The sequence below is a fragment of the Dermacentor silvarum genome, chromosome 11, assembly GCF_013339745.2.
Source record: "Dermacentor silvarum isolate Dsil-2018 chromosome 11, BIME_Dsil_1.4, whole genome shotgun sequence".
NCBI classification, from domain to species: domain Eukaryota; kingdom Metazoa; phylum Arthropoda; class Arachnida; order Ixodida; family Ixodidae; genus Dermacentor; species Dermacentor silvarum.
The window spans coordinates 80,180,977-80,208,478 of record NC_051164.1 but is presented as its reverse complement, the minus strand read 5'-3'; the positions used below and the strand labels follow the sequence as shown (position 1 = coordinate 80,208,478).

Sequence of the window (27,502 nt, the reverse complement as noted above, 5' to 3'; positions counted from 1 at the left end):
GAAAAATGTTTTACCAATGCTGTAGGCACTTGCGCTTGTAACGGTTCCGAAATACATATTTGGGCAAACGCCCTCAGGGAAGTTTGGGAGACAACGAAGGAAGCTATAGGCAAATATACACACCTGGCATTCGCTATAGTGGAGTATGTTTGTGTGTGAGCAATACACTTGCCTTGACTTCCAAGACGCATGTTTCGTGTTCGTGGGACTTTTTTTTTTTTTGGACGCACGAATAAACTTTATGTCCAGTCTGTCTTGAATACGAAAAAAAGTAATAAACCCAAATTATTAAGCATTTCAGCGTCACTTCATTGGACGCGTCGCTGTGCAAGGGTTGCAGAATTAAACGTAATTTCCTCCTATAGATCACTGTCATTATCATCATTGCGATTCCGACCATTGAGAAAGAGGTAATGCCAAGACAAAAGCGACCAAGTGGATGGTTGTTGCACAGCAATCAATGTGCGAATTATCTGGAAAGAGTTTTGTCGTACGCGTTATCATGATACCCGTATAACAGGAAAGCGTTGCTTGCCCAACGTTGCCCCTGCACCAGTTACGACGACTTGCTGTGCTGTTGCTCAAAGCGCACGTCAGCGATAATATGCAGCGATTATATGCAACAATATCTCGATATAACGAAATCGCTTTATTCGATGTGCAGTAGCTCTCACCGGACACCTCTTAGTCCCAAGGTGCTGCCAACACGTGGTGGAGCGATCTTCGCAGCGCTCCACCTCAGGCAGATTGCTAAGCACTTCCTACTAACTGCGTCACGTGATAATAACCGACAGACACCGAGCATGAGCAATACCCCGCCCCCTGTCGTGTCGCCGCTATTGGCTGTGGCTTTGTTTCGTTATACGTTTTACGAGTTCATGCGCTGTTGTAACCCCGCGTTACTCGTCAACAGCCGGAGGGGCTGTTGACGAGTAACTTTTTATAACGAAATACTCTTTATAACGAAGTTATTTTTCGTTTCGATTACTTCGTATCACGAGTGTTTAATACGTACTACGCCATTGTTCGCTCGCGTCGCGGAAAAGTGGCTTCTGGAAAATCCCCCTCCGCGTGTGTATGGGCGTGGTTGGAGCAGCAACAGCAGCAGAAAGGGGACGGCTGACAGATACCCGAAGCGGAGGGGCGGGGGGGGAGTGACAGCAGAGACAGCGCGGGCGGGTGGCGCGACTCTTCGAAACGAAGTGGCCCCGAAAATAGCGCCCGCCGCCGCCGCTTCGAGAAGTGCGCCGCGGAGGCGTGCAGAGGGCGCTGCGTTCGCTGGCCCTTGCGCAGAGACAGATGGCCAGCGAACGCAGCGCCCTGTGTAACGGTACCAGTATAGCGTGAGATGTCCAAAGACGAGGCCTCCTCCAAATTTGGACCAATACCTTGCGGAGCTCTTCGAAAAGAGAAATAATGTATAAAAAAATTTAGTAGACACTGGAAACGGCGCAGAAGATGGCGGACAATGTAAAATGACGACGCGGCCGCTGTCTGGCAACTGAATGTCTTTTTCTGCACGTGGTGAAGAAGCTGCGAGCAGCTCGAGACAAGATGCATGGTGAAGAAGCCCCCAGTCCCTCATCGTTGTTCACCTACATCAGCTAGGCGGCGTGACGCGGTATTTGAGTCGCACTGTATATATTCGAAAAATGCGAGCTTAAATACAGGAACCAACGCTCGCCATTTGGTAAACACGTGGGCCTTGCCTCTTTCCATGACATGCATATACTATACAAAAGTCCTAAAGTATATATTGCGTTGCCGTCTAATATTCGAAGAAAACGAATACCGAATTTTCGAAACATGCACTTTGATTCGACACCGTGCGTTGGTACTCGAAATTTCGAGTTGAGAATTAACAAACATTTTTATAAATATTTATCATGTCAATATACATATACGGGAGGAAGCCCGTATCACTCTTCAGCTGCTTATCCATCCGCGTCGAACCATTATCAAAAGTGATGAGACCTACACAACCCCTCGTCACTCTTTACCCTTATCAACTCACTGACTGCTTATCTGCGTTGCGCGACATCAAGCGCATGAGCCCTCGGAGATCGGTGGCATATATACGGGTATAACAATATAAATATATTGTATAGCTGTAAAAAAAACGGTGTTGCGTGCCAAACACGCCACATTCCCGATGCGTTGCGGTGGTCGCGGCATTCGCCTTCCGTTGGGGCGTTCCTTCACCGACCGAAATGCCACCGATCTCCGAGGGCTCATGCGCTTGACGTCGCGCAACGCAGATAAGCAGTCAGTGAGTTGATAAGGGTAAAGAGTGATGAGGGGTTGTGTAGGTCTCATCACTTTTGATAATGATTCGACGCGGATGGATAAGTAGCTGAAGAGTGATAAGGGCTTCTAATGGCCGGAGCAATTCTGATAAGCCTAATAAGCACCGATAAGGGTTGATAAGGGTCGGATCAAGTCCGATAAGAGTTGATAAGGACAGATAAGAGTTTATAAGGGTCGGATCATGTCTGATGAGGTTGATAAGGACAGATAAGGGATGATAAGAATCGAATCGATTCCGGTTGCACCGACCGAAAAGGTTTGATGATGGTTTATTACTGGTCGGATCAAGTTTCGTAATATTGATAATGACACCGGGCTGCGTGGAGATGAGCAAGTGGCACAGTGCTTGCCCATACTTAGAAAATTCCCAGAGGAGTTTCTGCGTGCACTTCTTTTTTAAGCGTTAGTTGAAACTGAAGCGGAGTCCGGGCTTCTTCCATATACGTCTTTGGCTTTTCCAAGTATTCCACTCCGACGCAGATACGATTGGCGGGCGGGTTTGAAACAAAGTAAGCACTAACTATATACCTCCATGCCGAATCTCGAACCGACAGTGGACCAAAAAAAATACATAAACGCCAGCTAACGATCGATAGCATAACTAAAGCCAACGGGAAGGATTATCATCGCGTTTGGAAACTATATTATTTTTGATTAGTATTAACCAACCGTTTGCTGCGTCTCACTAATTCCGTGCAGTGGAGCATAGCGAAGGCTATACGGCGCTTGTGTCGGCCAATCGGCAACGAGCGCTGGCTGACTGTTCCAGGAAATGGAGTGCAAGGGCTCGCCCATTGTGCTCTATCTAATCCTTCAACGAAGCTTTTATTCAGTTGGTGTCGTGCGGGGAGCGAATAGAGTAAGACCAGAGACGGTCAGTTTCCAGTTATGGTTGTCTCTCTCTCTCTCTCTCTTTTTTTCCCCCTCGGTTGGTCGACGCGACACGCAGCTTTCGGCGCTTATGGGAGGTGAGGTACGGCTATAGATTGAAAAGCCACGATTCGCGAACCATTAGTGAAACATTGACGGCGACCTATATATGGCCATATACATGGGAATGGGGTGTACCTCCTCGCCTAGTTGGAAGTATACTTGGAAGGGACCCTGGCTGGCCGTCGTCATCTGCGCCGTTGGCTGTACGGCCAAGGCGTGATTGCTGCGTTGTTGGCGTGCCAGCGGCCTGCCGTTGGGTGCCTCGCTCCTGAAGGACGCCAAAGGCTGTCGCCCCTGTCCTTCCTTCTTCCTGTATTTGTATGTATATATATTTTTTCCGTGTCTCTTCCCACCTCTGCCTTCGCTTGACGTCTAGCTGCCTTGGCGGTCTCCTCCGTCTGTCGGTGTTCGCGGCCATCTTTACTTTGTGGGAGTCTTCGTGCTTTCTGGCTCCTCTTTGGTGTATACGCGGCGCTCAGGCTGGCGGGGTTCGACGTCGCTTGCCATGCTTCCGAAGTCGTTGTCCGCGGGATGCCGCCTGAACGGAGGATGCCCGCCCTGCGCCGAAAATCGATGCGGTGGCTGTGAGATTCGCGCCGACGCGTTCAATATACGCCGCGTCGCGGTTTATCTGTCGACGCAGATCGTTGCAAGTTGAGTCAATAACGGCAGCGCCTTGCTCGTGTCCCAATTCTTTTTTTTTTTTTGACCAATCTTTGATGTGTTTCCATATTGCTGATATTTGTTCCGAGCACCCCGAGTTTGTTGGTATATATATATATATATATATATATATATATATATATATAATATATGTCGTCGAATTGTTTCCTTTAATAAAATCATTGCGTGTGGTGAATATTGTACAATCAACGCAAGACTTTGTTAAATACCGTACCCTTTGTTATCGTTTATACTGAGCCTTTGCTCTATAGATTCCTTTGTATGTTGATGACGATATGTTGGGGGAACTGCCTCATCACGGCTGCTATAGCGCCTAGTCAAGCTGCTTCTTGCTTTGGCATCTATTTCCACACTGTACTTTGGAATAAATAAAGTGTGATTAGACCTGAGTTGACAAGAAACGCAGTAGTGTCTCGCCTTTTATACATAGTATCTCAACTTCGCTGCCCATGATTGCGTATGGGAGATGGTACACGCTATTGTACGATACGCATCTTCCCAATCACTATGCACGACTTTCGCGAATACGGAATCAGTTACAACTCTAGTCGTTGCTGTTTGGTCTGTGTCGACAAGAGGCCTTCCTGAAATGGGTGAACCATTTGTTTTCTAGGTTGGATAATTGTGTGGAAAGAAACAAGGGCAGAAGAAACTAAACATCGTCATAACGAATTAAGTCTCATCCGGCACGAAAATACCTTCGTTATATCCGATGGTCGCAATATATGAAGATGTATTCGTTGCATGATGATATCGCCGAGAAACAGTTTAGATTTACTTAGTTGTATCCGATGATTCATCATATCCGTGTTCGTTATATCGAGGTTCGACTGTCAGCATAACCGCGAGAGACCAAGGTGGAAGTGTGCGGTGGCCTGTCTCTTTAGCGTCTATACTGTATCGTAACAGCATCGGTGTTCTCCCTGGCATTTGAAACAATTGCGTATACTTCCTAGTTTCTATAGCGCATTTGATGACGTACAACGATCACGTCATACGAACGTGTTCCCCTCGTGCCACTCGGAACACAATGAGTGTGCCATCGTCACTCAACATGACAGCCACTGCTTACGTTAGGTGTAGTGGCACTGCATCGACGTCAGATATAGCTATAGAATGGCGGGGTAATGTGGGTGGGGGTATGCAAAAAGAAATGTTGTCGCATTTAATCATCGCATTTACCGTTTTTCTAAACTATTGCATTCGGCCTATACTATAGAGGTCCATAGTAAAAATGGCTACGTATATAAGTGAACTCCACTGACGAAGGGTCGGCTCGTTACGTTGGTACAGCATCGAGGCCAGATGACCAAAATCAGGAAACTTGGTAAAAGGTTTCGGCGCAAGGACACGCTGTCGGATTTAACTACCGCGTTCGATATCTTTCCATGCAGTTGCATTGTGCTTACTATAGTGCCCGCGAAATACATGCGTTGGTTTCGTATCAGTGTACAGCATGCAGGGTCTGCTACATTGATGCAGGTTCTAGGCCGAATGGCCATGTTCCGAAAAGTGGGCACGGAGGTACTCAACAGAAACGCCAGCGCAGTTAAACAGTTGACACCCTGTGTAGTAGCCGCTCGTTAGGCCTAACGCGGAAGTCCCTGCTATCACGCTTCGCCGCTGTCCCCGAGCTCTTATAACGAAACGCGGGCGTTCCTTTTGTGCGCGCGAGACAACAACAGTCTGGCATCCCCGCGGAGTGCGACGAGGTGACAGAAGGACGCTGCCTGTTTGCGGGGAAGAGAAAAATCAGCTGGACGCGAGTGGGTTTGAGCGAGGAGGCCATCTGTGGTTTTGGCAGCGGCAGGTGCTGGGAGCGGAATCGGAAAGGCGCGGGAGGTGCGTTTCGTTTGCGGCCGTACATCGTTTTGCGGCTGCGCGCGCCGCCTGCTTTGAAAATGCGCGGCCTTTACGCGCCGAGGTCATCCGCTCCTTTAAACGGGTGCCGAGGCGCCTGTCGGGCTGGTTGGCAAGCGGGCTGGCTCGCCCGCCTACGTGATGGAACGCGCTCCGCGATGCCGTTAAGTGTATAGCAGAGGGGGCAGCGACACGCCGTGCCCTCGAGACAAAAGGGGGCAGTTGCCTCCTCGCATGACCTCTGGGACTCGCGACGACGGGTAGTGCGGCGCGAATCTCGGAGTTCGTTTTGAGCTTATATACATATAGGTATACCACGGCATGGGTGGCTTTCGGCCGTCTCGGACGACAAAAAGGTATAGCTCAATTCAGTGTTAAATTTCTCGTAAACGGGTGACAAGAATGGGAGTAAACCACTTCTTAACAGTTAGATATGAACAGTACTTCATACCCAGAGTGAATATTTTGCGTAATCGCTTCCGAGTGAATTTAGAAAAAAAAAAAAAAGGTTGAAAGCAAAGTGCAGTGTATTGTACAAAGGGTCTTATGGGGATATACTGAAGGTGCAGTGTAGGCAATATTTCGAGAACATGAAACGCGTCATGGCCGCCATCTCTTTGGCGTCACCTATATCACACATCGAAGGTCGGCCCCTCGATCAGCGCGTTGCAGTACCCGTATACCACCATAGCGGAGCCAGTCTGTGTCAGAGCCAGTCCCATATACCACCGTATATAGCACCTGATGACACCCATGTAAAGTTTCAGAGCCAGTCCCAGCGTGACCTTTGTCCAGAACTGCGCTAGCAAGCGAGGTTTGCTGTCGGATATATTGCAGGTCATGAAGATTGCGAGTGCAGTGTACAATTAAACGCCTAACAGCCTACAATTGCGCAAAACTGCGGCGATAGCGTAACCCAGCACGCGATGTGCTCGCTCACCTGGGTCGTATTGCGTTGATTACTTTTGAACGAGAGAGAGAGAGAGAGAGAAAAAGGGGAGAGAGGGAGAATTTGCAACCACGTGGATTTGAATTCATCAGAGAGAAAATCTGAAGGCGGTGTCTGTAGGAATATTGCGCGCCGATTTAGACGCGGCTATCGGTCCGCGCGCGCAATGTTCTTCCTGTTCGAAAAAAAAAAAAGAATTAAAAAAAGCTAAGAAAAATGTTTTACAGGGCCTCGAGCCAGCGTGCGCGTACAAACAACGGAGTCTCGAGGTCACGGGCCATTTATTTGACTGCGCCGGCGTGTATACGAGCACGCATTCTCCGCCGCCGGTGCTTTCGATGCGTGCTCGAAATACCGCGCGCATCGCCTGACAAGAATGAATCATTATGCCCGCTTGCCCCAGCGCAGCGAGAACACATTGAATGGATGGAAAATATTTTGAAAGGAACGCGCGTCTATATACCTGGCTCCTTCACTCTTGTTCACATCCGGTTTTTGAGCGCTTTCACATGATGGCGTCCACGTCCTGTGTACGGGAAGGTCCGCCGCACAGTCTCTGTATATTGCACAGAATTGTTTGTTTACACTGCGCGCGCTATTCGGGGCGCTATTCGGTGGCCTGCTCCGCGCGAATTCGTGGTTTCGATTTTTGGCAGCAGCGGCCGCTTTTCCGTTAAAGGACACTCCGCCGCTTGGTGGAAGATCCTCGGCACTGACTCTGTACCTCGCGATTGTAACCGACTTCACCGGGTTTGCAGGGTGTAATACATATTGCTTTATACCGAACTGCCGGCCGCATTTTGATGGAGGCGAAATGCAAAAACGCCCGTGTGCTTGCGTTTTAGTGCACGTTAAAGAACCCCAGGTGGTGAGAATTAATCCGGAGCCCTCCACTACGGCGTGCCTCATAATCAGAACTGGTTTTGGCACGTAAAGCCCCTGAAAGAAGAAGATTATACCGAATTAGACTCGGAGAAAGAAGCGCATGCGTAATTGACACATACTCGTCTGAATTCTCGCAGTGTCTCGAGTGTTTATTACTCATGCTTTCCCTTCTTAATAGGTGTCAAATTAGCAGGTTCGATATATTTGCTTGTAATAGCAGGTACAATATATTAAAAACCAGCAGCAGAGAATACGGTGTCAAGTCTTGCCGAGGCTATGGAAAGGAAAAAGAAAAATAGACTTCCTAGATGTCTCTGTGCCCCCCGCCCCACAGCAGCATTTTAAGGCCGCCGTTGCTGCTGCGAATATGCGCTGACATTGAATGAACATCGGCCAGAGAGATACAACAAAGCCTTGTTATAACGAATGCATCGAAACAGGAATTGGACGTCGTTGGTTAGCGGTGTTTCATCAAAAGCGGAAATGCCCTAAAGTTTAATTTATTGGTTTATGTTATTTATTCCCGCAAGGGCCAGGTGTGGCCAAATAGCGTCATCGCAATGTTTGTTAAAAGTGATTTCATGTTATTACATGAAGGGTGTTCAGTGATGTGACGTGACTGTAAAAGTTGTTTATTAGCCGCCATGCGAACAAGAATATGAACGAAAGGGCTGAGGGCCTAAATCCCCGGTATATGGGACATATCTTGATAGCAGCAAAATAGATAGCTTTCCTGGAAGAGGTTGCTGAGCCCCGGAGCTGTAGCGCTAGCCCACGGCCAAGAGTTGATTTAGGTCGATCATCGAAAAGGTCCCGAGCAGAGACAAGACGACGTAGAATAAGAAACACTACGGTTACGTATTAACAATACTCCCGGCTCAAAAAAAAAAAACAGCTCAGTGTCAAAGGCTTTACCTTCGCTCTAGGATCTGTGCGATAAAGTCGTGTATTTGAATCCACCACTGCCACCAGTGTTGAAACGGTCTGAGCTAGACCCTCGCAGTATTTCTGAGCGTACCGAAACTTGCCGAAACAAAGAATGTTGTAATGCGTAGAAATCTGTTTAAACCATGCATAAGTCTACCGTTTTCGACTGCCAGGTACATTCTGCGTAGGAGAGACGACTGCGTTTAAGGCCTTTGCAGTCCCGTTATTGTTGCTCTGTCGTTGCCACCGCGTTTTTTGTAGTCCACGGGTAGCGAAGGACTTGGCCGCGACGACTAAATTACGCCTCCTTGCCAAGTTATGCGCTGCACGCGATGCATCTACCTTAAAGGCGTTTGGTTCGCGGCGAGGACATGACACGCCGCCAGGCGCCGCTGTATTATTTTTTTCTTTTCAGTGTGGGCGGATGCAAATTTTGGAATGCGTCTGCGCTAAGCGCCGCTCACACCATGCGCAGTGCCACCTGGCAGATTAAAAACGCACTTCGCGGTTTATTTTATTTCCTTTTTTATGGGTTACGGGTAACGGGTTACGGGCCTTTTAAGGGTTATGCGTAGACGATAAGCACGCTGTAATCACGGGCGTGGTAGCGGCTGTTGCGTTGCGAAGGGTGTGTTTCGAAGCAGTGTGATTCAAGGAGCCTGTAAATGTGATTGGAGAACTGTGTTTCTGTTGGAGAAGTGTGTAGTAGTGGATGAGAAAGGCAGACATGCATTATAGTATATATATGTGGCGGAACGCTCAAGGTTTAGGAATCGTGCCACGTCTTTAAATTTGCATTTCCGCCGGGCGTACCTTTGCATGCGGTCTTCTTACGCGCGCCTCGGTTTATAGATAACCTGCCCTCGACGACGGATCTGCGTGTTGCAGATAGCATCGCCGTTTGGAAATGCTATAGTTTCGGATTCCGTAAAGCTATTTTTTTACAGAAGCGTTGAGCGTTCCCGAAAGGTTTGGTCGAGTGCCGAGCGATAATGTTTGCCTGACGGACGACGTTATCTTTCACGTGCTTTCGTCGTTCCCTGCAGTCGCACTTAGTTTTGAGTGCTTCACGGGCGCTCCATAACGTTCCTGACCGTAATCTACCGAGCAGACTGCGTTAATTAAAGGGAATGCACACAATTGTTATATAGCATAGTTAATGCGGCGACTCGACGGTGCACAGCATCAATGCAGCTTGAACTGCGCCGATACATGATAGATGCATTTCACGTTCCTCAGTTTCTTCGCCACAATGAACGGGTTTGTCTAACATTCTTTCATTTCATTTTTTTTTTCATCTGCCAGTCTTGTTTACTCTTTCTCTCTCTTGCTCTCTAACTTGATAGTTTCAACTTGCTTGACACTGGTCCAGAAAGTGTCGTTCCTGTCAGAAAGCTTGTATACGGTCTTATGTCATTCACGCCTGGATAGATACACATGACCTGTGCTTAATCTGATCATTAGAGAGGTTTAGCATACCGCTGCAGCTTACCGCTATCGCTAGCAGCTGGCCTCCTGTCTGCCAACTACCCGCACACTCCATAGCTAATCCATGACAAGTGCATGCTCCGCCGGTATTAGCCGGTGCGATCCAAGCTGGCAGGTGGTTTGGTTAGGCGATAAATCTAGCCCGAAGTATTCTAATACCTGTTATGCTTCTCTATAGATATAGTTTGTCCACAGGGAGGATATCAGCGTTGAACACGGCGCCGTTCGCATACCAGACCGGTCGTGTGGAGGGGCTTCACTGCGTCGCCGCTTTGATCTACAGGGAAGACGGCACCCAGGAAACCGCCTGCTATTCCAATCTGTCAGTTGGCTTCTGCCACAAGCTGACGGTTCTCGTCAGCTTGTGGCTGGAATTGTTTAATAAAGCCTGTCGCTCGTAGGCGTGACATTTATTGGACGGCGTGCTCGACGTTACTGGCCGCGTTAGCGTTACCTTGGGAGGCGAGATTGCCTGCCGGATGTTCTGCTGCTCCTTGATGGCCTTCTTTTGTATATGCTTCTCTTTTTTCTGCCAGCAATTTCCGGGATGCGAAGAATTTTCCGCATTATCCGTGTGCGGCAAAGGTTTCATAATAAGCGTCATGTTCATACCGGGGTGGCCTTGCGTCGACGTGCAGGCGCTGTGGAGTAATCGAAACGCGACATAGTTCGTTGAACCTGTTGCCCGGCGGTCTTTGCGGATCAAATTTATTCCAGCCGACGTTGAGGTCTTCGGTGCCGAACGCTCACGCTGGGCTACACCCCTGGATTGTCGTCGTCACGGCTGGCACCATGGCGTTACCTCCCCTGCATGTATCGTACGCTGCTTTAAGCGGCAAATGTTCCCCGCTGGCCTGCGGCACTATTGCGATGGTTTAAGTGCAGCGCACGGAAAGAAAAATTAAAAAAAAACGCTCAATAGTGTATACACACACCAGTCGCACATTGAACGCTTGCACTGTCGTTGGGGGTCACCTTGACATTATCCGCATACGCGTCCCTCGTTTAATGAGGGCGCGTTTCCCAATTTCGCTTGATGTCGCCGCTACCGAACACAGAAAAGAAACGCGCCCGCTCATCATTTCTTTTTATCGCCCCCTGCCCCCCCCCCCTCCTCCCCCACACGCACACACACACCCCGGAATGATTTAGCGACACGCGATGAAAGCTTACAAAAAAGAAAAGAAAGAAATGAACGTCACGCCATCGTCCACTCGTTTATCATTGCGGCGTTTCCGCCGTTTCGCAACTTCTGCAGTAACTTCGCTTTAGGCCTCGGGTCGGGTTTGGATACAGGGGGCGAGTGACAAGGGCATGGCTACAAAAGTAGCCTTTCCTCGTTTACAATGGAGGGCGGAGCACACACACACACACAGTCGGTTGCGCAACCCGAGCGCACAGCCCACGCGGTGGGCCCTGCAGTTTCGCCGCAATGCACCGGTGCCGGCTAGGAAAGCCTGCGAATCCGGCCGTCGTTGGAATTGCGACACACTTTGCGCTCGGTCCTCCTCCTCCTCATTCGTCTTCCCCCTCTACTGCCTCGCCCTCTTCGACGTGGGTCTTGGCTGAGAGCGCATGGAAACAGTGTATCGAACGATCACGCGTGCTCCCGCCGCTAACGCGTATTTCTTTGTTAATTTTTTTTTCAACCTTTAGATTTCTTCCTCTTCTTGTTTTACTTGCGCTGGAATAGCCGCTTGCCGCCGCCCCTTCATCATGCGCTTGAGCGGCCGAGCCCGGTCTGGTCGTTGCGCCACATCGCCAGGCTTCCGTTGCCTCTGGGAGCATGAGTCTAGTTTGGAGAGAGGCAACGAGAGAAAGAGAGAGAGGTCGAGAGTGAGACACCGCCGTGTTTGGGGAAACACGTCGGAGAAGGGCAGGGATTTGTGCGAAGCTTCGTTGGGTGTGCGAATAGCGATTTCATTTTTTTTTTTCTTTTTTTACTTGTCGTACAATTGAATAATGGGCGGCATCGAAGCGTTATACGAATCGAGCAATCGCAGAACGGAATCGCATAGTGATTGCAGTAGTTTCTGCGTTTCTTTTTCAAGCGTTTCTTGTAGACTGTGATGCAAACGATTAAACAGGCTGGCTTTTTTTTTTTTCTTTTTTTTTTCGGGTCCACTGTTCGAGGTTCTTCGTTTCAGATGCGCTGCTCGGTCACCGTCGCGTCAATGCGGAGTATTCGAAAACTTTTCGAATGGAGGTATTTGTGTCAGTAATCAAAATTTTCGAAAACTGTCGCACCTCTCAGCATAACACGAGACAAGTTGAACGGAGTAAAGAGGGTGAGATCGAAAGAGAGGGCAGAGTGTAATTATAAATATGGTTAGAACGCCACGTTTCGGATGCCTGGCGTTTGTTGCCATGCGTGTGCACTGTAGGGAGAGAGGAGGAATAGCAGAAGGACGGGAAAGGAGAGAGATAGAGAGAGAGAGAATATGGTTAGGACGCCACGTTTCGGATGCCTGGCATTTGTTGCCATGCGTGTGCACTGTAGGGAGAGAGGAGGAATAGCAGAAGGACGGGAAAGGAGAGAGAGAGAGAGAAGGGGAAGGCCTGTGCAGGGTTTAGCAAAGGAGCGATCGAAGCGCCCCCCTCTGGGGAACTGCGGCACTCAGCGTTCCAAGACCGGCCGGTGTGTAGCGGTATCACGGGCGCGTGGCGACAGCGCTTGTTGCGTAAGACAGTCGAGGTGGGGTTAGGGAGGGAATTCGCTATGCCGATCACTTGATGCTTTCTTTCTTTCTTTCTTTCTTTCTTCCTTTCTTTCTTTCTTTCTTTCTTTCTTTCTTTCTTTTTCTTCTATGTGTACGGGTGTGTAGGCGGAGCACGTCGATAGTGTTCCTTTAGCTCTACCACCCTCCTCGCTCTCTATTCTTTCACTTCTTTCATTCGGTTACCCGTACTCTTTCGTGTATTCCGACGGTGGCGCATCGATTGATGTTCGTTCGTTCGAAGACAACGCGAAACTATGGGCGCGATACGGCGAGCTTGGTGTTTCGCTGTCTAACATTTGGTGCGGTTTTACATAACGTGGCGTCACGTTACGGCTTCGAAGTTTCGCTTTGCGTGAAATCTGAGGTGACAGCCCGGGTGAGAGATTGGACTAATTTTGCGCGGTTATAGGTAGGAAGAGTGGCGTCGCTGCCGGGTTTGGTTTCGACGGCTCCTTTTGTCTTTCACCGGTCTCGCCCGAGATGTCTCCCGCGTTGGTCGGTGAATGGTTAGAATAGTTATGTTATGGCAGTGAGAGAAAGGCATACGTAGAAACAAACGCGCAGGTGAGAAATTGGTCCCACATTTCAGTCGAAACTTACCGGGCTCGTATAGAACACGGATCGAACACGAAAAACTACGTAACAAGAGCTCACGTTCCTGCGGGGCCCCCGATGGTAATAAAGTTAGCTGAAAACACGACTTATTCGTGGATAATCCCGCGCTTAATGATCCCGCACCATCGAGGACACAGTATAAGATGGGGCCAGATAGGGAGTTCCTTTGTCGCTTCTTCTAATCGTATCTCGGCAAAGCATCGGGCACGGACTGCGGCTGGCGGAGTCGGGGAAACTACGTCAAAGAAGACGAAGGGGACGAACGTATATATACGGCGACGATCTGTCTTCGTTGCGAACTTCTCGAGCGTTTCACTCGCTTGCGAAAGAGGGCGCGCCGGTTATAACCGTGCGCGTTGCGAGGGTGGCGCCGCCCTACTTTATTCTTGCGATGATGAGCGCTTGACGTCATTGCGTGAAAGAAAGAAAAAGGAGAGGGGCGGCAGCGGCCTTGAAGAAGTGCACGCTTTGATGCGGGGGTTAAGGACCTCTAGTGACGTCACTAATGTCTTCATCTTGTTGCACTGAAGTGCGGACGCGGAAGGTTACTGTCGGCGCCGGAAAAACCTTGGCTCGAAAGAGTGAAGAGTGTGATGAAGGTGCACCGCGTGACGTCAGTACCCAAGCAAATCGCGCGATCCAATATACGAACGACGGTGGCGATTGTAGTCACTGTCGTGTTAACAATTGCATTTCGATGGGTGCGGAATGCAGAAACGCTCCATGTAACCTGCTTTGGGTGCGCGCGTGGTGCTCAAACATTAATCCGGAGTAAAAAGGCGTCCCTGATAACCATCTGTGCGGTTCCAGGACTCTAAACAGCACGTTTTAATTTAATAACAGAGTGTATACTAGTAACTGTTGTAAAGGTAGTGATTACTACACACTCTTAAAAAAAAAGGTCGTCATATTCACTGTAAATACTAACACGTTACTAGTCCCAAAAAGCACTACCTTCTTAGTAAGTGCAGGTAGTAAAATGATGGTTAGTACTTTTCACTACCTGCTGAAGTTAGTAAAAAGCACTAACTTAGTAGTAACTAAATACTACCTCGGTAGTGTAGTTACTAACACAATTGAAATATAATTACCAACAATACAATGGGACCTATTCGATTTATAAGTGCCGCTTGCATTGTCCTATGAAGTCGATGGTATTGTAAAAGCATAAAAAAGTAAAATAATAAATATACATGAAAGGAACCGCGTCCTATTGCTATATATTAAGGCATTAATTGGTGGCACATACATATACGTAATGTAAATTTGCCAAGGACATGAAGCCGCACCGCCTCCGGGTAAGAATAAACTACATATGTCCAACAAGCAACGAATAGCAGGAAAACATATAGAGAACGACCAAGGTGCTACGCAACACTTACTAAATGAGCAACTTCACCAGTATTTATAGGCCTAGTTTGAGGGAGCACATGTGGCACCGGTGAGCACCTATGTATTTGGTTAAATAATCAAAGCTATGTGCTCAAATGTCTAAAGCCTACTGTCTGTACATATGTGTGATATGACGTCGCATATAACTGTTAATCCAACATAACGAACAACACTACAGTTAATCTCAATTTCGCATAAGACTGTTACAATCACAGCAAAATAGGCCAAGGCCAGACAAGTTAGTAGTTGCTTAGTAGTTACTTAGTAAAAACTACTAAGAAGCATTTCTGGTTAGTAAAGGCAGCACTTACTAGCTTTACTAACCACGGGCTTGTACAGAACTAGTCAGAAGGTAGTAAAATACACAGTAACCTAGTAAAAACGTGCATTTACTAGCTATTTACTAAGTTTATTTTTAAGAGTGCAGTGTCAATGTTTTGCAAAACGAAGCCATGCGTCGATGCAGTCTTCTCGCGAATTTCGCCTCTATAGTAGTTGTTATCGCCGCCTACTGACAAAACCGAACGGAGCTAAAGCCCCCAAGGTTTCACTTTTTGATACGCCCACCTTGATACATAACAGTTCCGTTTTAGGCGCTAATATAGAGCCCGAACTATCGTTTTCGATAAGGTGGATGGAGTTTTCAGTTGCAGATATATAGTTCGGGAAGCCAATTAATAATTGATTACCATACAAATTTTTTACTCAGTTATCATTTCACCGTTTTCTTCGTGCCAATCTATGCTCCCCATGTCCAGAAGCAAACGAGAACAAGTTGGTTTCCTTTGATGTGGAAGTGTGGTCAGGGCTTGCTGTGACGGCTTCCGTCAGCGCTGCAGGTCTGTGTTGGTAAACGTCTTCATTATTTCCCTTCAGAAACGCGACGCTACACTGATTGCTCAATATCAGCGGCTCAATGTGTTGCAAAACGCAATAAAGGGAGAAAGGATGTCTTGTACTCTTCTTTCTTTTTTTTTTCTTTTTTTTTTTTTTCTTTATGTGCGCGCTTTCTTATTGCGCAGGGGGAAGTAGCCGCGGAATCTTCTGCCATGCTGCGCGAAGCTCCTCGTTAGTATCGCATTTCTTATTTTATCTTTTCCTCTTCTTTCTCTAACGAGCGGCCGCGTTTTCGGTATGTCGAAATATAAGCTTGCGCGGCGGCGGCAGCTGCAGTTTCCGGCGCCCGAAGTTGCGTCAGTGTGCGTGTATACGTGTGCGATGGTCTTGATGGTGTAAGTGTAAACGCGGTCCGTATATTATGCGTGCACGCATACCGTTGCGCTAGCCGGGCTCTGCAGGCACGAGTTGGCCGCGTTTTATTTTCTTTTAATTTTTTTTCTGTACGTTTACACGCTCGCAGTCGGCCGCAAAATGCGGCGCGCTCGTTGTAATACGGTTTCGTTGTATGCTCTCTTCGGGAATTCTGAGAGTATTACTCGCTCCGTGTATATAGCGCGAGTGTTTTCTTTGCGTCATTTGTGCTCGCGGCGTGCGATAGGACGCGTGTGTATAATATAATGTCACATGCCTTAATAGTGGCCTCGATGTTTTCGTATACGCAAGTTTTCGTTATTGACCTTGCCGGGGACATGGCGCGGTGGTGTATTTTTAAGTTGCCGTGTGTCTATTAGCTCGTTCCGTTTCCCAATCGGAAGCGGTGATTTCACGACCGTCAGGTGACTTATAATTCCTTCGTTGAGGTTTATACGGCGTGGTTCTTTCAAGTGATCCGTAGACAGACAGACAGACAAAGAACTTTATTAAATAGGTCCTGAGAAGCCCTGCCCTAGGGCAGAGCTGCGGGCCGCTCCCACGTGGGGACGGGTAGGCCGAGCCTAACCGCCGCATCGTGGGCTCTCTGGACAGCCCAAGTTTGTCGTGACAGTTCTGAGCTCTGGATGGCAGAGCTCCGTAGCAATTCTTTATTTGTTTGTTTGTGTCTGAAGATAGCAACACGATATAGTGTGTACTCATGTATACGGATGTTGCCTAACAGCGCCCATTCGCAGTCTCTCTTTCATGCGGCATACAATCGCCGGCACAAAGGATATATATCTCCCCCTTATTCAAGTTCCATTACGTTCCGGTCAGTACAACGTGACAGTATATACGTAATATTTATTCAAGACGGCTTACGAAAGGACACTGTCGTCGTGTTAATCCGAAAACCTGCTGACTGCGGTCAGCTGGCGTACCGATCTGGTCCCGCAGCGAAAGACCCAAGCAGTGTTTGGGGTTTGTGCGTACGCAAACCGCTTGGGTGTCACCTCGGCAACAAGAACTGCGTAACCCACCGCGTGGATGCGGTTTCTGCGCAGATGTCGTATATCGACGCATGTGCTTCCGTTATTCGAGCGTGGAAGGCAAGATTCTGGACTTCGTCATTGTCCGTAAACCGGGTATTGTGATGTATATGGGAACCCTTCGTTTATGCTTCGCGGTGTATATATTGCTCGCCACACGCACTTCGCGAAAATGTTCTTCTTTTCGGTGCACGTGAACGCGAAATACGTAGTTGGTATTAAGAAATAATAATAAACGTGGCGTCTACGCATCACCTGCATATATCGAAGAACGTGGCGTGGGAAAAAAAAAATTAAAGGGCTCGCTCTCGATCGCTTGCTCGCTTATGCATTCCTCGCCGACCGAAAGCCGCTGACACACGAGAAAGCAAGCCTAGGGAGTATATGTAGTCGTCGGAATGGCAATTGCTGGCGTTCGCAGCTTCGCTGTATACCGTATCGACTCTTGTAATAGCCGCATGCGTGTAATAACCGCGCCCAAGATCATTACATAAGTAATTTCTGGAAAAGTACTGCCTTTTTTTTTTTTCAAGTCTTTCTTATCCGCGTAATCAGACGCCCCCAGAATCCTTGTTTCCAATTGCGCCCCAAATCTTAAGGAAACGAACAATCGGGTGGTGCGATTCCAGAGCGAGAATATTTTCGCGCGCATACACTATAGCCAAGCGGTCAGTCGGTCAGTGGGTTATGAGGACTTCTCGCTGTAATTCTAATGGGGTCATTCTAAAGAAGCACCACATGCTATTCAAGCATGCCATTGGGGGCTTTAGAAGCTTTTTTTTTTTTTTTTTTTCGCAGGAAGTTGGCAGCCCTTCAAAGATTCCCTTTCAAGCTGGGTCAGCATCACGGGAGCGCAAAATCCCGTTGTAGTGCACTGTAGATCCATGCATATAGGGCCATTGTAGGGCCAGTGTATAGTGGCTAAGTTACATTGTTAGAGCCATATTTCTACATTGTACTTACATATCTTTTTCCTGTGTTGTGCTTCTGTGGGTTTTGCATGGTTTTTAGCGGGCCTGGGGTCTTCAGGAGTCTGCCTTGTACTGACGTCATCGCTATGTCACGTGACGCTGTCGCCTCTGGCGATTGGGAAAGGGGGCAGTTAGGGCTGTTGGAAATCGGCACGCGGGAATAAAAAGAAAAGAAGAAAAGCCCCAATCTTCGTTGCTCAACTTAGTAAGGTGAAAGATTGGACCAGTTGGTTTTGCATCATGATGTTATATAGTGGCGCGAACTAAAACATATACACAAAGAAAGAGACACACGGACACAAAAGCTTATAGCGATTGTCACCTTGTTTCTCTTTCTCTGCGTATATGTTTTAGTTCGCGCTGCTGCAGTCTCATATTACATCAACGATTCAACAGTGTTGCATTGGCGGCGGAAGTTGGGTTAGGTACCCCAGGCAACGTGCTTATTTTTTTTTTTTTTTCCTCCGTTGGAAATGGCGCGGCTATTCGCGAATCTATACGGTATTACTGCTACGCGCCGGTGTGTTGCATTGGTGGCGCAAGTTCTGTTAGATACGCCAGGCAACGTGCTTGTTTCTGCGTTGGAAATGGCACGGCTATATACGCGAATCTATACACGGTATTACTGCTACACGCCGGTGTCTCGAGAAATGTGCGCAGGCTGTCGACGAGCGCGAAAATGTTACCGTCGTGTTGCGCCACACTGGCACATATTATAGGCTATAGACTTGAATTCGCAGCCGTTCTAGGGCGCCGCCATTTTCTCGCGACGGTGGCGCCGCGATGCGAGCTCTGGCTGTGGACTGCGGGCAACGCGAATCGCTGCACTGGCGGAAGCAGGAGCGGTGGCAATGAATTCCTCTTCAAGCGGACCGTTGACGCTTAAAATTGGTAAGTGCATGCTCATTTCACTTCTGCATTTTGTACGCATGACGAACGTAGTAGAACACGCGTCGGATGGAGGACACGCTTGACTTTTGTAAAGTTTCGCGGTATCACTGTCGCAATGAGGGCGACGCATTTTCGTTTGCGGAAGACGTATGCATTGGTTTTCGCGCGTCGTAAAACGATATATTTGGTTAGATTGAGTGTTCTGGCAAGTGGCAGCCATGGTGCTAGATAATTAGGGCCAATAAGCATGCTACAGCTGCATGTAACGTCGCTGTGCGCTGTCAGAGCCTTTGCAGTGACATGACACGGTGTTGTGGCGAAGCTTTAGTTGTTTACAAAAGTAAAACTCACAAGGTGTAAGACTAGATTTCATTCCTACCTCGACAAACTTATCCAAACAGGGTAGCGGTTTTAGAAATGCGTTTCACACCTCGTGTAAAGTTACAGAGTGATGGATGCGATGAAGCTAACAATATTGCCGCGAAGCACTGTTTGTTTTCTTTTGAACCGCCTCTGAAAGCTCCTCTAATAGCCTCGTTGGCTACGCGATACGTGACCAAAGCACGCTTGCTTGAAAAAAAAAATACTTGGGGAGCCCATCTACCGTAACAATAATCATGATCTGGTTTCCTAGCGTTTCATTTCTTGAAAACTCATTGCTCGGCGCCGCCGCGTTGGAGCCGTGGTTACGGTGTTCGGCTGCTGACGCGAAATACGCGGATTCTATCCCGGCCGCGGCAGTCGCATTTAAATGGAGGCGAAATGATAGAAGCCCGTGTACTGTGCGATGTCAGTGCACGTTAAGGAACCACAGGTGGTCGAAATTTTCGGAACCGTCCACTACGGCGTGCATCATAATCACATCGTTGTTCTGGCACGTAAATCCCCAGCAGTTTTAAGACGAAACTTTTATGTGTCTTATGCGGAGGTGTCCTTTAAAGTGTTGACAATGGCTTTTTCGAAAACCCGCCGTCGCTGCGGATGGCAAAAATGTCACCTGGCTTCATGGAAATGCATATACCCGATCACGTGTGGCGCATACCTCCATATCGAAGTCCGGGATATGCGGGTATGCGCCATATGGGGTTTTACATGTAGCGAAAGCCTCTCATTTGGTAATGTATAATCCGATGTGTAAAGGAGTGTAACGCCGAGCGGAATTTTTAAAGCTCGGCGCTCGCCACATTCCTATCCAAAATGCTAAACGCGCCGATAGAGCCCATGCCACTCGTGACTTGGAAGTACCAGGCACGGGGCGATATAACGCAAGGAAAGCACGCGAGATAAATTACGACTTTTGTTGTGTGGCATAATAACTCTTCAAATACTAGATATTTATTTAGCGTGTAGGATGTTGGAGATGCGTTACGGTACTTTAAGAGCCTTATCGCAAAAGTTCGCTGCTAAGATGAGTGCGGCCGATAGGGAAGCCATTCTTCACCCAATGACCATGCATTGCTCTGTCTGCTATCAATGTCATCCTGTTAATTGATTTAGAGGCACAAACTCACCCAATGAAGTTTGCCGCCAGAGCTTTGTTCTGTGTGCTTTCATGTATGACGATATTGCAATTAACGTTTTATTTATTTATTTATTTTTTGCTTCCTCACCGTAGGCGACCGTGTTCTGCCGCATCCTCTTTCCCTCGCGGCCAACGAATGGAAAGACGATATGAAACTCTGGCCCTCCCTGCAGGAAAACCACATTACGTATTATCTGCTGAAAACAAAAGCCTGCGACCTGGAGGACGTCCAAGCCATCAAGAGCTTAGACTCATATAACTACGTAATAAGCGGTAAAGTGGGTCAGCTCCTCGTTTGCCAGGCTGACAAAGGGACATGCTTCATAAAAGGGAAAGTCTCTCCTTCGCAAGCTGACTCTGACCGGCCATATGAAACATGGGTTTGCATAGGAAATGATTGCCGTATCTGGACCGGGTCGTGCTCCTGCAAGGTCGGATTGACGACCGTGTGCAGCCACGTAGGTAAGTGCAGTCATTAGTTTTACTTGCACTGACCGCTGTTCCTTAAAATTACTTAAACGCTTGCCACACAGCTGCAGCTTATTGTTAACAATTAGTTTTTCTTGCATCGTAGCCACCATTGAGAGTAATATGACCTATGCTAGCTGCAGATTTATTTTAATTATTATACTTATATTTATTTTATAGTTATTTATTTATATCGTTTATAATCTGCATATGCGGCATGCAACGTCATTGCTAAACCTGATGTGTTATGCTGGATATATCATATATCTTTGTCTAATACATTGAGAAACGAAAAGAAGATTGTGCAGAAATGAGTGCGAAAGTATCGTAGGTCTTGAGTTCTGTTTCAAGGATTGTTTTGTCTTCTCATGTATGTAGATGTCATAATTGTTTATTGAGTATCACATGATTTAAAGTTATGAGTATCAACGTTGACATTCAATAACTAGTTCTATACCACCACGCCACCAGTCAGCATAGTGTGTGTTCTCTGTCCTGGGCCCCACCAATACAGACTTATTTGCACATGGAGTAGTGTATTCATCGTCGCCACAGGTTGCTTTTAATTGACAACTTGTTTTTTCCCCCTCTTTTCTCGTACGACAAGGGGCAGTACTATGGAAGATCGAATTCGCCAGCCGAAAAGGTCTGACCGGGGAGAGCTGCACTGACAGGAGTGCAAAGTGGAACCAGGGCACGAAGAGGAATGTTACACCAGCACAGATAGATGCCATGGACTTTAGGCTACGAAAGGAATTCAACGACCTGCAGCATGAAGGGAAGAAGCTTACTACAAAGCGATATGAGACTCACGAGCAATATGTGGGAGAGATGCAGCAGTCCACAATAGCACCCCTTCTTGACATAAAAGGGAGTCTCCTCCACCAGGCTGTAACTGCAAAAATCTCCACTAGTGTGCATGCTAAAAATAATCTTACGGAAACCGTGCCCAAGCTCACTCATGGTTCACATGAGGACGAAGACGACCTGTTGGTGTGCGAGACATGCTCAGACTTCTACAGCAAATGGGTAAACATTAAAGAACCCGTTAGGTTAAGACTCATGGAGCTCACACGCCAGCAGACTGGAAAGCTTTGGGAAGCTAGCCGTAAGTTGCGTCTCACCGCTTCCAATGTGTCGAAAGTTCCAAGGAAAAAAGACACTCCGCCAGATAATTTCGTCAAGTCATGCCTTTTCAGTCAGTTTAGGGGCAACAAGGCAACAAGTCATGGGCAAAGGTTTGAGCCTGTTGCCAGACGGATGTTTGAAAATCAAAACGGTGTCCATGTTGAACGTTGTGGCACAGTTGTTAGCGCCACACACCCATTTCTTTCGGCAAGCCCAGATGGCTTAGTTGGGACACAGAGCATATTAGAAATTAAGTGCCCAATCGTAGATGATTGCCTGCAGCTTGTAGACTCCAACAAATATGATCTCAAAAAAGACTCGAACGGAGCTTACTACCTGGATAAAAAAGGAAAAAATGGCTACTACTACCAGGTGCAGTTCATTATGTTTTGCACAGAGCGTACACACTGCTATTTTTATGTCTGGTCAGCCATGAATTCTGTCTTAGTTGAAGTGCCCTTTGATGCAGACTTTGTTTGCCTTCACATTTCAAGGCTGTCAGAATTCTACTTCAGGCAGTATTTGCCAAGGCTTGTTAATGCTGTTCACAGCAACAGCTTAGACATATCTGAATACAAGGATGCTGTACTCGCGAAATAAACTGAAAATATGCGCTGTGAAAAATTGAAATAATTTTATTTTGGCAATGTTTTTTCAATAAAGCATACACTGTAATCACATCCTGGTTTAAACAAATTTGTTGATGTAAGCAAATATCACTGCAGCAAGGGATGCATAACTACTATGTCTGAAAGCATACAAATGTTACCTCAAGCATTCATGGGAGTACGCTTGAGGCTGCAGAAAGAAAGTTCCAGAGGTTTTGTTATGCATCTCAATCACCAAATGTGTGCAATGTTTAACATATGACAGTGCAATGCAACAAAATGGGTAGAATATTGGACCAGTCCATCCAGTCTCGTTTCACGGCACCGGAAGTGTCTACATGCTTGCCCTTTTGCACGTCACACTGTAATATTGCTCTAGGTGTGGTCTAGTTCATTCTCACTTTCCGCTTCCTCGTCTTTTTCAACTTTTGGGTCTGCTATAAGTGGCCCTTTCAGGTTGCACAAGCCCGCACACACAAGAATAATGCTGTTCATCAACTTCTTGTGATGTATAGGCAATGAATACTTGAGAATTCGGTACACTTTAATTCGATTGATTGCACGTTCAACGTGGATTCTCAAGTGCGAGATCCTTCTTGATGCTGTTGCTTCTCCTTCGGTAAACTGAAGCTTGCCTCTTGAGAAGGCTGGCATGTTGAGCTTCACCCCCTTTTCCTTCATAGAATTGCTTAGACTAAAGCCCCTGTCAGCCATGATTACATGGCCTTCAGACAAGTTGTCTACGAATCCAGACTCTTCAATAATGAACTTATCTGAAGCCCGTCCACCATATGCGTTTGATACAAACATTATGAATCCACTTGGCGCAACCGCGACGAGGAACTTAGCAGTGTTGCAGCCCTTGTAGGCGCTGTATGTCTGCCCTCTAGGATAAAGTTTCTTAGGCCGCTGCATGTGCACCTCAGTGCAGTCAATGATACAGGTAGTGTCAGCATACTGACTTTCTGCAAACTGTCTTGGCATTGTTGCCAAAATTGTTTCAATTGGCAGCCATGCAACAACATTTCTCATAATGCCGTCCAAAATGCCGATCATTTTGCGAAATATTTGCCCTGTTCGTGCCACAGATGTACCAAATCTCAGGGCCAAGTCAAAATACAAAAGTCCTAAGCGAAGTCGCATGAGTGTTAACAGGAGCTGGTCACCAATGGTCATGCTTCCGCAAACCTGACCACATTGAGCCACTGTTGTCACTAATTTCCAAAAGCCATCTAGTCCAAGCCCTGTATAAAAGTTACAAGTTGCCTCAGAAAGGCCCTCAAAAACTGGTCTTGGTATGGTTTGTGTTCCTGAGCATTGAAAATTAGTTTCTGTAGCTGCATATGAATGTTCAACCTGTGTGATGGAATACGGGTCTTCCCACTGAACTCCCACACTGCAAACCTGTGTTTCTGCTTGGCAACTCTTGTGACACTTTTCATAGTCTCGTTCTTCCTGAATCGAAGCATTGCCACGGCAGCTGAGGTCAAGGACACTGATCTCGCATTCGTCTGGGTGTGCTGAATTTTGCTGCATCTGTTCTCCTGTGTACCCCGTTGAACTCAGCGGAGATGGAGCTGGTGCGACTATCACTGCTGGGACATCACGGTGTGTGGCCTGCGTGTAACAAAGACAAAGTACAAAATGCAATGTCAGAAGAGATATAATGTGTTAATGCTCTCAAGCCTGTACTAAACAACGCATTTTCTATCATGCCATGAAAATTGCTATTTACACCACATTTAGCGTAGTTGAATGATCTTTCACAGGGACAGTTCGACTATTTGGATGAAGACAAATCGGGAACATATTACCTGACTGTCCATAAGCTGCACTGACGCAGCCACTGAAGTTGGCTGGAGGGTTCTCAGGATTGGCCTCCTTCCACGTGTCACCTGCGTACACGCATGCGGACAGTTCACGTGAACTGCGTAGATCGAAAACATAGGAACGAGCCCGCGCCTTTGACATTTACTGAGTATCCCATCTCTGCATTATTTCTTCAAGAAAGTTGCGGCGTGTTAATTTTAACCACACATTTTGAACAACAGCACGTCTGTAACTATTTTACAAATATAGCGCACTAGAACAATCTGTGCAAAGTGTGTATGCGCGCGTACGTCGTAGCGCAAGCGGTGTCACACTCACTTAAACTTGCTTTTGGGGCAAAGTGATATGCATGGAGCTCGAATGCGTAAATATGAATGCTTGACGCGCCCACCTCTTGCTGACCACCGGCGTTAACAGCGAGTTCACGGCGTACCCAATATTCGCGTCTGACGCCGTTTACCGCCGCGTTCTGACTCCCTAATGATCATGCATGTAATGGTACACCAATGGGAATGGCAAAATGGCAAGACAGCTTTGCGCCAACGGTTAACAATTCCTCGCTATGTGCGGCTACGTCTTCCAGCACTTCGTACGAGGCGTTTTTATGCACACCAAGAACATTCACGGGTAAGCGCGAGCCCAAACAGGTATCTCACACAAATGCAATTCGGATTCCTTACGATTTCTGAACAACCACTTCCACCTCAAGAAAGCAAGTTTGCAAGACGCGCTCACCTTTTTTGCGTAGCCGAGGCCAAGCATTGGGCACGGATTTAGGGCAGTAGGTTTGCCGTCAACAAAGTGAACGGAACAGACCTGTAATAAACGATGAAACGCGCAACGGAACGGCATAAGTGGCGCGGTGGATATTAGCTTTGTGCCCATAGTTACAAGTAGGACAACACTTACACGTGCAAGCTTGCTTGGCTTGAAGTCCTTGCGGTTGAGGGCAATTTCCCATTCCCGACACTTTTCAGGTGCAGCCGGAAATCTGTGCAATGAGTACACACCGCACCCACACGTACCTCGGTTGCACTGATGGTCGGCGCAGATTTCATTCATCAGAAGCTTGCGCTTGCGTTGATTGTTCGTGCAGCCGACGACTGCACAATGCCGCCCTGACGAGTAGCTTTTGTACATCGTTGCTACTCACTCAAACCGTGAGTAGCTACAACACAAACAAGCAACGACACAAACAAGCGCCACGCACAGAGAAAAACACACGCTAGTCCGTCGATTCCCGCAGTCCACGCCGAGTGGTGGCGCTTGGTGTCGAGAGTATAGGAGCGCGCCCGCAGTCTGCGTTCGAGGCTAAAATAATCTGGTCTATACGGGAAGAACCCATACTGCGACTGCGTTCTTCGGTTTTCTTTTTCCGCGTTTTTTTTTTTTTTTCGTCGCGCACGCTAGCTCGCTCTTTTATTCCTGGCCAAGAAAAACACGGTAGAAAGAGGAGCGCGGGGCGTGTCCGGAATGAGTTAGTGGCGTGAGTAAAAAAAAAAAAAAAAAAAAAAAGAGTCATAACGGGTGCTGGCTAGGAGTTGGGAAACGGCGCGAACGAAATACACCGGAGGATTAAAAAAAAAAAAAAAGAGAGAAAGACCAAACAGGATTGTGGAGCACGTGCGTTTGAGTGATGCGTATATATTTACGGTGGCGAAGGTATAGCTTTCCTTTTTTTTTTTTTTTTTTTGGGGGGGGGGGGGGGGGGAGTGTTAGTCTGGTTCGTGGTGCAGGTTAAGGCAAAGACGAACAAAAAAACTGTCTGGTCGTCTCTTCTAAATGGGGAAACACTGCGAGAGGACGGCATATTTCATGCATTCTATAGTCGAAACAGGCGCGTTTTCGTTTCGTGTTTTTTTTTTTTTTTTTTTTGAGCTTTGCTCGAGCAGGTCCAGTTTTCTTCCGGACTTCGTCGTCCGGCGCCACGTTGACGCCTCGAAGCTTTCCCCCCAGTTTCTCTGTGACGTCACAGACGCAGACGTCACGGATGACGTCACAGGCTTTAATTGGGATCAGAACTATACCTCTATAAAGCCGCGCCCTGCTTAATTCAAACAAGTGGTGCGTGCCTGTCTTGCGTCGGGTTGTGCGCGCTTTCTGCAGTTTCCCGTTCGATGTCTGCACAAGAGCAAGCTTCTGTATAGCTCGTATCTATAGCTGTCGCTGTGCTGCCAACTTGGATTACCTGGTCCGATACAGCTTCCAGACTTATCTTTCAAACTTTAAATATTGAATGGTGGGCATTCGTACTAGAACTGTTCGTCGTTAAATGACGAAGAAAGCCCTGAAGTGTAGAAATGAAGACCCAGTTAAGTCTCGGCGTTTCTGGCTTCCTCGAACTCGCGCCAGATATAGGACTGCGCGGCGCTTGGTTCCGCCGCTTATCGTAATAAACGTCGTTTCGTTTGGTGGAGTTTCCGGTATGGAGGGTTTTATTATTATTATTATTATTATTATTATTATTATTATTATTATTATTATTATTATTATTATTATTATTATTATTATTATTATTCTGGCGATCATCAAGCCGAGTTTGAAAGCAGTCGAAAGCAAAGTAAGGAAGTGTATTTACGACACGTCGAATTTGCCATATTGGATGAGAAGGCGTGCAAACGGTCTAAGCAGAGGAACGCTACTCGTATTCCTTGCGCGGTGCAGTCATTGTGCGACCCTAGCTGTAAGGAGCTTCCAACGCCACCCGTCTATAACGGAAACTATAAACGCAGAGACACAGGTCCTGATGCTTCGGTATTCGTGCTGGACGGAAAGATTATAAGCGTCACCGCGTGCGCTTCCGTTGTTGTCAGCGAGAAGAATGCATTCTTGAAATGAATCGTTAATATAACTGCCGCCCTCCAGGGCAGTGGCGGCCGGGAATGCCGGAATAACCCCCGCCGGCAACGCCGAGACATTGCCGCCACGTTTTCAGTCGTAGATCACGTACGCACACCTTAATGACGTCGATGACAGCGCCGGGCTCGGCGACATTTTCGCTCGCGGCGCGCCAGAACTCGA

General features: G+C 47.5%; 2 protein-coding genes and 1 long non-coding RNA gene across 4 annotated transcripts in view; 2 read left to right on the top strand and 1 right to left on the bottom strand.

The window, feature by feature from the left end:
- Nucleotides 1–27,502, top strand: part of LOC119433771 (MAP kinase-interacting serine/threonine-protein kinase 1-like) — a 117,884-nt gene that overhangs the window by 31,979 nt on the left and 58,403 nt on the right.
- On the top strand, nt 18,754–24,203 carry LOC125941490 (uncharacterized). Its single transcript, XM_049658896.1, has 3 exons — nt 18,754–18,925; nt 20,541–20,909; nt 21,523–24,203. Exons 1-3 carry the CDS (start codon nt 18,886–18,888, stop codon nt 22,641–22,643), a joined length of 1,530 nt encoding a protein of 509 aa, XP_049514853.1. The 5' UTR covers nt 18,754–18,885; the 3' UTR covers nt 22,644–24,203.
- LOC125941493 (uncharacterized) lies at nt 24,162–25,809 on the bottom strand. 2 transcript variants are annotated; one of them, XR_007464377.1, is made up of 3 exons: nt 25,391–25,809; nt 24,466–25,297; nt 24,162–24,268 (listed from the first exon to the last, which is right to left on the bottom strand). It is a non-coding gene; the product is annotated as an uncharacterized LOC125941493 (long non-coding RNA). The 2 variants fall into 2 exon arrangements; XR_007464376.1 differs by lacking the exon at nt 24,162–24,268 and having other exon boundaries at nt 24,454–24,546; nt 25,217–25,297.